Source organism: Gossypium hirsutum, chromosome A07, assembly GCF_007990345.1.
Source record: "Gossypium hirsutum isolate 1008001.06 chromosome A07, Gossypium_hirsutum_v2.1, whole genome shotgun sequence".
NCBI lineage: Eukaryota > Viridiplantae > Streptophyta > Magnoliopsida > Malvales > Malvaceae > Gossypium > Gossypium hirsutum.
The window spans coordinates 9,099,443-9,110,636 of NC_053430.1; the positions used below are offsets into that span (position 1 = coordinate 9,099,443).

At 28.5% G+C, this 11,194-nt stretch overlaps 1 protein-coding gene across 3 annotated transcripts; it reads right to left on the minus strand.

The window, feature by feature from the left end:
• Positions 1-462: 462 nt before the first annotated feature.
• Positions 463-4,189, minus strand: LOC107926719 (hypersensitive-induced reaction 1 protein). Of its 3 annotated transcripts, XM_041117496.1 has the most exons (7): positions 4,031-4,160; positions 3,198-3,421; positions 2,604-2,804; positions 2,118-2,238; positions 1,878-1,969; positions 1,636-1,732; positions 463-996 (listed from the first exon to the last, which is right to left on the minus strand). In XM_041117496.1, the coding sequence occupies exons 3-7, from the start codon at positions 2,790-2,792 to the stop codon at positions 641-643; spliced, it is 855 nt and encodes a 284-aa protein (XP_040973430.1). In that variant the 5' UTR covers positions 2,793-2,804; positions 3,198-3,421; positions 4,031-4,160; the 3' UTR covers positions 463-640. The 3 variants fall into 3 exon arrangements, with proteins under 3 accessions (XP_040973430.1, XP_016713112.2, XP_016713114.2); XM_016857623.2 differs by lacking the exon at positions 3,198-3,421 and having other exon boundaries at positions 4,031-4,189; XM_016857625.2 differs by lacking the exon at positions 4,031-4,160 and having other exon boundaries at positions 3,028-3,251.
• Between the last annotated feature and the right edge of the window lie 7,005 nt (positions 4,190-11,194).

Consider the following 11,194-nt stretch of genomic DNA (forward strand, 5'->3'; position numbering starts at 1 on the left):
GTTAAAGAAAAAGTTGGTTTCTCATAGTAAGAAAGGCAGCGGGGTTTTCAAAAGAGAGAGAGAAAAAGCTAATACTTTTGTGTACTCTTTGATCCGAGAATTGAATGATTCCTGAAATGTCAAACTGAGTTTATTAAATGCTAAATTGTCGGTAATATTGATATTAACTCAGAAATTTAAAAAATTGCAGCTGCCGAATAATTGGAATCGATTGCATATTATTCTTGAATTTGAACCCTAATCCAAGCAGCATAGAAAAGAAGTGCTGCAGTAACACAAACTAATGAACATCTGCCATTCTAAATGACTAAAGCTGGCTGATAAAACCCATTTGCTTGGACATCAATTCCTTCTTGAAATGAACTCATTTGTGACCAATTTTTGATAGAAGAATTGTTCAACCTTCATCCATGGCGACAATAAAACCAAGAAAAATCCATAATAAAGACCACTCAACCTCTATAAGAGTATAAAATATCTTACGCATTTCACAAACCGTTTATGCCCACACCATATGTACATCCAGTGCTCATAATGTAAAAATGACATCAAGAACTAAACAGGTAACGTTAAAACCAGGTATTATCCTTAAAAAACTACTAATGCTTGTCTTGTCTTGTCTTAAAAAAAAATCGTATAGTTACTGGTGTGTGGCCTGGAGGAGTCCATCACGAATCTGAGTAGCGACATCACGAACAGCTCCAGGACCATGAGGGATAAACACAGCTGAGGACTTAGAAGCAGCACCAATTTCTTTCATGGTGTCAAAGTACTGGGTAACCAGGACCATATCCATAACATCCTTTGCAGTAGTCCCCGGGACATTAACAGAGAATCCAAGCACGCTATCTCGCAAACCATCAACAATTGCTTGTCGTTGGCGAGCGATACCCAGCCCCGACAAATATTTGGACTCAGCCTCACCTTCAGCTCGTTTGATTTGCAAAATTTTCTCAGCCTCTGCCTTCTCATTAGCTGCCACTCTCAGCCTTGCAGCTTCAATTACAATACGATAAGAAAAATCATATTAAGGACACTACTTATCGAGAAAAATAATAGAATGGAAGAAAAACGCCATATTCACATTAAAATCACATCAGAACACTAAATTCTAGGTAATAATTTACTACAAAATATAGTGGTATTCTGTTGATATCAGCACAGACAGCACTGTAAATTTGTAATGAAAACAAATTTATCTGCTTCTGGAGTCATGAAAAGCTTCACCCGTGGGTGAAGACCCATCAGGTTATTTTGGTACAAAACTTATATATTTTATTTACCAATGGGGGAAAAGAAATGCGTGATATGATGATGGGGAGGCATTATTGAAACACCCAATTGACAGACATCTCAGGGTATGCACTCTAAAGCTAAAATAATTCAAGCAATAACAGATGACAAGAAATTTGAAGGATCAAAGTCAAAAGGTTAATTCCCAGGAACCAGTTTATATTTTTTGGCTGAAAAATTCATTAGGCCAAGTGTTGCTTTTATATTTCTGTACTAGCATGATCTTATTTGCTGCGTACATCAGAAAGAATACAGCTATGAATCCAATGCACATTTAGCCTAACCTAAAGAACAGCAAGTTTGAAAGAGCAAGAACCAATTAAGAGGCAACAAGTATTTTACCGGCATTAATTTCATTCATTGCACGCTTCACATGCTCGTCAGGTTCTATGTCCACAATAAGTGTTTGAACAATCTCATACCCATAGGCAGACATAGCCTGGAAGAAGAACAAGAGGGTAACAGAATTCGAAACATATCTAAATGTCAGCTTCAAAATCGCAACAATTTAACATAACAAGGCCTTAGACCAACATGTGGGGTTGGCTTTCACAGAACGTGATGTACTTAATCAAATTGATTACCTTCTCAAGTTCTTCTTCAACAGCTTTAGCAATTTCAGTCTTTTGTTCAAAAACATCATCCAGATTTAGCTTCGGAACACTTGCTCTAATAACTAAATGTATTGAAGATCAGAAGGGAAACGTTATAACATTTTCTGTATAAATTTGAAGAAAAAAGTGCTGAATGAGTTCATTCACATGTATATAAACTTATGAGTGCACTGCAATGTCAATACCTACTCGACAAAGTATTGTTCTTACCATCAAACACATAGGCTTGAATTTGTGTCCTTGTGTTTGTCAGCTTGTAAAAGGCATCACTTGCCTTGTCTGCCAGTGCCCGGTATTGAATAGATGCAACAACGTTAACAAATACATTGTCCTGATAAGATGTCCATAACAATCAGTTTCACACTGTACAACAGAGGCATATTACTGTAGGGAAAACATTATTTGACAAATTTAAGGCATTTGAAAGTTAGATAACAAGAATATTTATGGAAGTATTCAACCATTTTATTTTTTCATAATCACGAATTTTCCCTTCACCTCAAACAACACATCCTCCTCCACTTAAATTCGACCAGAAACAGAGTAACTGACAAAAGCATGACTATTTATGCTAAAGTTGGAGAAACTAATAGAAGTGCACAAAAACTGAAAGTCCATTTATATTCATCATCCTAAAACGTCTAAAAGTTATAAAGCAAATAAGTCAATAACTGAAAATTTACAACATATACAGACCTTAGTCTTGGTTTCACAACGAACATCCAACTGCTGCAATCTTAGCGACAGGTGGCCAGCAAGTTGACTTCCAAGAAACCAAGGTAGGCAATGGCATCCAGGTTCAAGAACATCCTCAAACCTGCCAAATCTCTCCTTAATGGCTACTGTAGACTGGTCAACTTGTACACAACAGAAAAGATTACCCATTTGGATTTTGCTCTGAGAGTTGAACAGTTTATATATCAGTCTAAAAGAACTCAAAACAAATACCAGTACAATCTATGAACTAGCATATTCCAGCATGCAACATAATCGACAATCAATGGTTTTCTGCATTTGTAGGACATAAATATAAACTTCATAACATGAATATTAAGATCATAAAAAAAGGGTAACCTAAAAACAGAAAATACATCCAACAAAGTCATGAGAACAAAATAACCTTCCCAATTCAAACCCAATCAGCTTCAAGTGGCAATTTACAAGAAAAAATAAGCTTGGCAGATCACCACCTCAATTCATAAAAACCAACCCAATTCTCAAAATTATCTCAGGGTACATAGATTCTAGAGATAAAAGATAAGAGCATATAAAATGATTTAAAAGACTTACAACTTAAAAAGGAAGGCAAAGCATAAGAAACCAAAGAAAAGCTAGGAAGATAAGGCCATAAAACTCGAATGAAAATGTAGTATATAAATACTGCTGCAAGTTGGCTAGGATATTTTTCAATAATTGTCATAATTTCCCAAAAACGCACTGCTGAAGCAATTTCATTGACCATAAATTGCAAGTCAAACTGAGACTTTTATTCAGCTACATTCTCACCTAGCATTCTGATAAAATAAATAAATAAATATCAAGTTGTCAATTACTTTTCGCTGTTAATATATTAGTCCTACATGTATAAATGATAACAAATTACATATAAATAAAAATAAAAATAAAAATAAAAAAAATGAACATTAAGAATTCTGATCACCTTATGAAAAGCATCTTATTTCTTTAAAACCCACGAAAAGCAATATGATATTATACCTATTGTTTGAATGGAAACTATAATAAACCATAAAATTTTCGTCATGGGTTGTAACTATCAGGACAAATTCATAGGAAAAATGAACAAGGCAAACGGGTATACTCCATAATCATATTAAACAAAAAAAAAAAAAGAGAAGAGGGTGGGGGATTGTGACAGCTAATCTCTTGTTTGCCGGCTTAAATAGCTAAATCAACCATATGGATTTCTTGTTTTTGGCCAATTGCATTTGGTATCATCGACGAAATCGATTCAAAAACTAATGGAATGTAATTCATTAATAAAATAAGAAAGGCGATAATTAAAAAGGAAAAAGTGGATTGGATTTTGAAGTGTAAAGAAAGAAAGAAGGTTTTTCAAACGTAAAATTGAGATCATATAGATGGAGGGAGAAGATTATGTTTACCTGATTGATTGGATTTGTCTTTGTGTTATTAATTATTCCTTTTCAAAAGGAAAATTGGAGTTGTTAAAGAAGAAGAAGAAGAAGAAGAAGCACATAGAATCAACTGAAATTGCGGGCTGTGGATTGTTTATTCCCAATTAGAACAAGATAAAATAGAATCTTTATCCCCACGTAACTCCGTAAGTGACCTTTTCCATTAAACATTAATTAACTTCATGTATTTTTAATTTTAGGGATTTAGTCCCCTGCTTTTAAGGTCAATAATTAACTTTGTTAAATTTATTAGAGTGGCATTTTTCAAATAAAAAACATACTTATTCAGTAGCAAAGTAGCTAAATAGTGTTAATAGTTAAACCTAAATTTTGAAATTTGAAAAGTAGAGAGACTAAATTCTTAAAAATAAAAATTTAAGGGTAAAATTTTAAATTTACGAAAAGTACAAGGACCTATGATACATCTTAACTTAAAATGAAACTAAAAAATTTATCATAAGCATCTATGTATGGAAACTATGTATTTAGAATATAGGTGCGAATCTAAAAATATCATGCAATAAATAATGAAATATAATGTTTGAAAATAATAATAACAATAACAACACATATGTAATATGTATGAAATTAAAATAAAAAATTAGTTTAAATTGTGAGTAAAAGAATTTTAATTAGACAAATACATCATATTAAGAATATTAAAGGCACTTCAATTGTTTATCATTATCTTACCATTTTTCTTGAGTTAGTATCACGTTAATTTCTGTCACCAAGTTAATCACGCACTTAAATAATAGTATAAATATTCAAACAATGATGATGAATCAATGTGTAATAAAATTAAAATGTATAAAATATTTTAAAAAAATTATATGTCAATTGCATGGATCAAATTATCAACATTACCTTTTTTTATTGCTTTTTTAAATAAGAAAAAGATAAAAGTATCCTTATAATAATATTATTTAAAATAAATAAGATTGTTTTAGTAATTTCTTTAACTGAATTGATGTCAAGTTAATTCAAGACACCATTGCAGTCATACATTTAAGTAGTGTTTAGTAGGATGAAAAAATAGTTACACCAATGTTTGGCATGTTAAATTTATTTAATTTTCTTGAAATTTAACTTTATCATAGAGTTACTTTCCCATTAATATGGTAATGTGACTTCGAATGCGAGAAAATTATTTTCCAATCCCATTAGAAACTTAAAAAAATATATTAAAACAAAACTGGCCCTATTTCATATTAGCTTAAGATATTAATCTATTAAAAAATTCAGCATAAATAAATTTTTATTTATAACATTATAAATTTATTATATTCTTTGACTTTTTTTAAAATCACTTTTTTTATATCTACTTGAGTTATAACAACATTTCTTTTATGAGAATTAAATCATAGATTTAATTCATTATAAAATTGGGATTTAATTTAGAACATTTTCATTCTTTTTTAGATTTAATCACCCTCAATCTTAGAAGGAAGAACAATAAAGAACCAAAAAAGGTAAACACTTACATTTGTATGAAATACTTATTATTTTTGTAGAATACGGGTAGAAGAATTAATTCATTTAAGTTGTGCATAAATTGTGGGTTAGGTCGTGTGTGATTTTATATTCCTGTGATTTAATTATTTGTTATTTTGGTCGTAACAATATTTTGAATCAACTATTTTTTTTATATACTCATAGGTAAGGTTTTAACTAAAACAATATAGATTTTAAGTATTTTTTTAATTTATTCCAAAATAATGTTTATATATGGGTTATTATATTTAGAAAATATATGCAAGATAAATTTGAAATAATTTTACTTTCAATTTAAATTATAAATTAAAAATAATTTTAAAATTTTCAATTAAATTTTATTATTAAATATCTAATCTAAATATTTGTTAAGAATAAAGTTTATTATAAAAATTAAATACATGAATATTTTCGTTTATTTAATAAGAGTAAATTCATAAATTATTATTACATTCATTGGAAAGTATTTAATGAACCAAACATGATAATTCAACTTTCTTGATATTTTAATCAATAAATTCCATTTTATACCAAACGTTGTAAAGTAACTTTTTCAACAATCATATCACCGGCACTCACATTCCATTGAAATCATAGCACGAAAAAACATCGAATGCTACCTTAAATAATAGTAAGTATAGATATATACACAATATGAGTGAAACAGTTTGTATAATGATATTGAAATGTATAAAAATATCAAAATATTTTTTTTGTTGAAGTGGTAAAAAAATATTTATTTAAAAGATTTTATAAAATGCTAATGGCATGGATTTAAAAGTTAATATTTGAAAATTTTTATTGGTTTTTCTAAATTAAAAAAAATACTCATATCCATATAATTTATTTAAAATAAGTAATGTTATTTTAGTAATTGAGTTGGTAACTCGACACCAATTCAATCACACGTTTCAATTATAAAATAAGAATACAAACAATGTATGTATAACATTTTGTATAATGATATTGAAATGTATAAAAATATTAAAATAAAACGAAAATATTTTATATACTTTAGTGACATGTATAGTTGTTGAAACCGGATGAGATTAGATTAAAGTAAAGGAAAAATTGATTAACCCAATAAACAAATATAAATCGCGAGTGAATTGTCAATCGGATGAACCGCTAAAGAACTTTTTTTTAGCTGAAATCACTTAAAACCAGCCCAAACCTTTATATTTTATAAACCCAATCCGTTATAGTTGAATCCAAAATAATAAAAACAAATGAAAAAAGAAGGTAAAAATAAAGCATGGGTGGGGTGCCCTAGTAGCACTTTCAGACTTTCTTTGCCAAAGGCAAAGCTGCCTCTACCTTGTTCTGCTTGCTACTACTTCTCTCTCGACTGAAGTGGAAGGAGATTTTATGTAATTAAGATGAGAGCGGAAAGAGAAAGATATGAAAGGAAAAGGAAAGTGTGATAGAGAAACAGACAGAGACGTGTAGAATGGAGAGAAATGGAGAGAAATGGAGATATGAGACTTTAATTTTTGAAAAGAGAGAGATATGGGAAAAAGACTATATACCAAATACTATTTATTTCGTTCCCCTATTCCAACAAGATAGAGCATCTTGAAAAGTTAAAAAATTAGGCTTTTTTATTTAAATAATACAAAAAATAAAATTAATAATTGAAATGGTATGCCTATAAGATTATTTATCAAAATGATATAGTTTTACTTGTACCGCCTGTCAAATTGGCAGCATCGGATTAAAATATAATGATCTAAAGTATTCAGGAATCTGATATGCAATTTTTCCATTTAGAATGGCTGCCGAAAAAAAGGGAAAGGGTGCCACTTGACGGTATGGCGGCACTAAACTTTAAATATAGCTAATTTCCTTGTAAGCCCTCCTTATTTATTATTTTCTTTTTATTCCCCTTCAACTCATTATATTGTTTTTAAACAAGCCCTTAACCTAAATAAGCCATTTACTTATGGTTTTTTTACTCATAAAAGCCCTTTATTTTAATATTAAAGTAAATATATTTTACCCAAAGTAAAGTTATTTTAAAAAATATAAACTAATTCAGATTTTATGTTGATGTGAATAGTTTATTAAATAAAAAAAATTTAAAATTTCTTGAGAGTACTTATATACATGATATTCTTAACTACTCTTTTGAAAATTTTGATTACTTTTTTAGATTTTATTTTGATGTTAAAGTGTATATAATTTTTATTGCATCAACAAAAAATTAAGATAAGAGCTTGAAATTCAAAATATACTTACTTTAATATTAAAATAAATAGCTTTTATGAGTAAAAATCAAAAGTTAAGGGCTTATTTAACTACAAAAATAGGTTAAGGGCTTGTTTAAAAACAATATAGTGAGTTGAAGGAGAATAGAAATAAAATAATAAATAATAAGGGCTTACAAGGCAATTAGCCATATTTAAAGTTTGGCGCCTCTAAGCACTTTTTCCCTTTTTAAATGGAAAATTTTCATAATAGATCCCTAAATACTTTAGATCATTACATTTCAGACCGGTACCATTTTGGTGAATAATTTATGGACATACCATTTCAGTTATTAATTTTATTTTTATATTATTTAAGTGAAAATGCCTCAAAAATTAATTTATGAATTTTCAATCTCATTCTTTCTATCTTATTCTTCCATAAGCTAACCTATATTTATTGTATATTGTTTAACAGGAAGTTAATGATATCATCCATTTCGGTTTTAAATATTTTGGTGGCATGTGTTTCTTTAATAAGAAATTTTTGAAATGTTGTATTTTTGGCAGTAGATTTCGACGGTTAACCATTAAAGGTATTGTCTTTGATCTTTGTAGAGTTATGCAATTTCATGGGGGCACCTCGTAGCTCAAGTGATATTATGTTTACAAACATGTCACTTATAACGCCTTGGTTGATGGTTCAAGCTATATAGCGCCCAAGTACATCCATTGTTATTCACACGCCTAATACTAATACCTAACTCGAGTCTTGTAGGTACCTATCACCATTGATTGAGGTGTCCTCCTCCATGAATCATACACAACTCTCCGTAAAGGCCGAGGACAAGATCCTAACATGGCTATTAAGATTATTTTGTTAAATTTAAGTTCATTACAACATTGTTCTTTAGTTACATAGTTATCAAATGAGTATTTATTTTTATTTCAAAATGTCGCACCAACTACTTAAACAAAAAATTTTAATAGTGTTAAAAAATGCATATGAATTTTAAATTCTGAAAAATAGAGGGACTAAATGGTTACCAAAATAATAAGGGTAAACTACATTAGTAGTCACTCAACTATGTTTCTTTTCATTTTTCATCATCCAACTATGAAAGTTACAAAATGGTCACTCAATTATTAGTATTTTTTTTGTCACCTAACTATGAAAAGTTACAAAATGACCACTTAACTATATAATTTTGTCTTTTTTGTCACCTAATAATTTTGAATTTTGGGGTCTATTGACTAAAAAAGACAATTGAATAATTAGATGATCATTTTGTGACTTTTCATAATTGTGTGATAAAAGAAAATTTATTAGTATTTAAATGATAATTCTATAGAGTGATAAAAAATTAGTTAAATCAGTAATATAATTTATCCTAATAATAATCACATGCCAAATAGATCACCCAGGAGAAATTGAGTAATCAATGATTGAGGAAGGTTTATTAACTTGGAACTTTAGTAAATAAATGTTGAGAGAAGACAAAAGGAGACGTGGGGCAAGGAGAGCTAGACGTGTGGGAAAGCAGGCAGCGCGGGCGGTGGGGCAAAGGAGGAGGGGAAGCGTGGGCGGTGGTGACCCATCCTTGTAATTTTGAGCTCACCCGCTTCCTTTTTGATAGCGATTGATTGGACCCCATTCTCTCCCCTCTTTGCCTCCTCATATCCGCTCCTATTTTTAACTTATTTTATAACCGTCTATTTACCGAAATACCCCTAAATTTAATCAATTAAATCATTATCAAATTTATAAAATAATCAAAGTTAAAATATGCTCCTCTTCATAAATTTAAATTTTTATTTTTATTTTTATAAATTTATTTTTCGTCTTTCCAAATTTCAAATTTCAAAATTTGTTGTTTATAGGATTAATTTTTTTTATTAAATTTGTTTATATAACATTTTAAAATAAAAATATTCACATAATAATCAAATAGGGTAAATTACGAAAATAATCATTTTTGTTTGCTTCATGTTGCGTTTTAGTCACTTACATTTAAAATATTACATTTTAGTCACTTACATTATTGTGTTGTAAAATTTTAGTCACTAAGTTGTTAATTATCGTTAACAGTGTAGCGGTAAGCTAATGTGACACGTTAAGTCATCATTTCAAATAAAAAATTTATCTAATCAGTACTTAATTACATAGAATCAAATCAACAAGAATCAAATTAAAGTCCTTATATGTAATCTAAGTTAGTTAGTTTGAAAAGATTGGATCATTTGGATTTTTGAATATCTTAAATATCTTTATCTTTATCTTAGTCTTTATGAAGATAATTGAAGACCTTTTTATATAGTTACTTATGAGGAATGTGATTGCAATTGATTGTATCATATCAAACCTAATAATCTCTTATAAATGGTTGAGTTGAATTAGGCAAAACATATAGATATATCAATTATCTCTCTTCAAATAAGAATTAATTGTAACGATCCGAAAATCAGTGGTATTAAAAACTATAGTTTTAAAACCTCGTTTTTCTATGATTGAGTCCGTAAATATTATTAATTAATATTTATGAGTCAATTATAATATTATATTAAATTTTGGACTGACGAATTTATTAATTGTATAGTTAGTTACGGTACATGTGTATTTACCCTAAAGTTAATGGTGTTAGAAAAAAGAAGTATCGGGACCTTGTTTTTGTAAATCGAGCGTATAAATATTTAATAGTTATTAGATAGGTGAATTAAATTTTGAATAGATAATTTCGTCAAATTAGTGACTAATTAAGGTATAAGACTAAATTGTAAAAGTGGTAAAAAAATCGCTATAATTTTTTAATTATTAAAGAATTTATGTAGCAATTAAACCAATATCCAAAATGGAAAATAATTCATTTGGGTATATAGTGGACGTTTGGTAAGATTGTAAATATATATATTATAATTATAATAAAATAAATAAAACATGAAAACATAAATTAAATAAAGCAAAAACCATTTTCTTCACTTCACTCGTCTTTTTCACGAAGCAAAAAAGGAAAAAGAATAGGTTTTGAGCTTCAATATTTTCGGTGTTGCATGGTAAGTCAAATTAGATCATTTTCTTTTAAGGTTTCATTTGTTTGCCAGTAAAATATTTTTCAGAAAAATGGTTTACTTTTCTGGAAATGATTTACTTTTTTGGTGTTTGGATGAATCTGTGTAAAATATTTTTTGTTGTTTAGCAGATTTTCTGAAAATATTTCATAAAAGCTGTTTTAAATTAAACAAATATATATTTAAGAATTTATTATCTTTTCATTGTTTAATTGAGTTTATTATATATATATTAATAAATTTATATTTTAAATTATTTTTACATACATTCAATGAAATTAAATAAATAATAATACTCAGTTATTAAGCTAAACTATTAACTTTCATAAATTGAAAACAACCAAAGCAATAAAATTAAGCTAATATGTCAATTATACAATAGTAA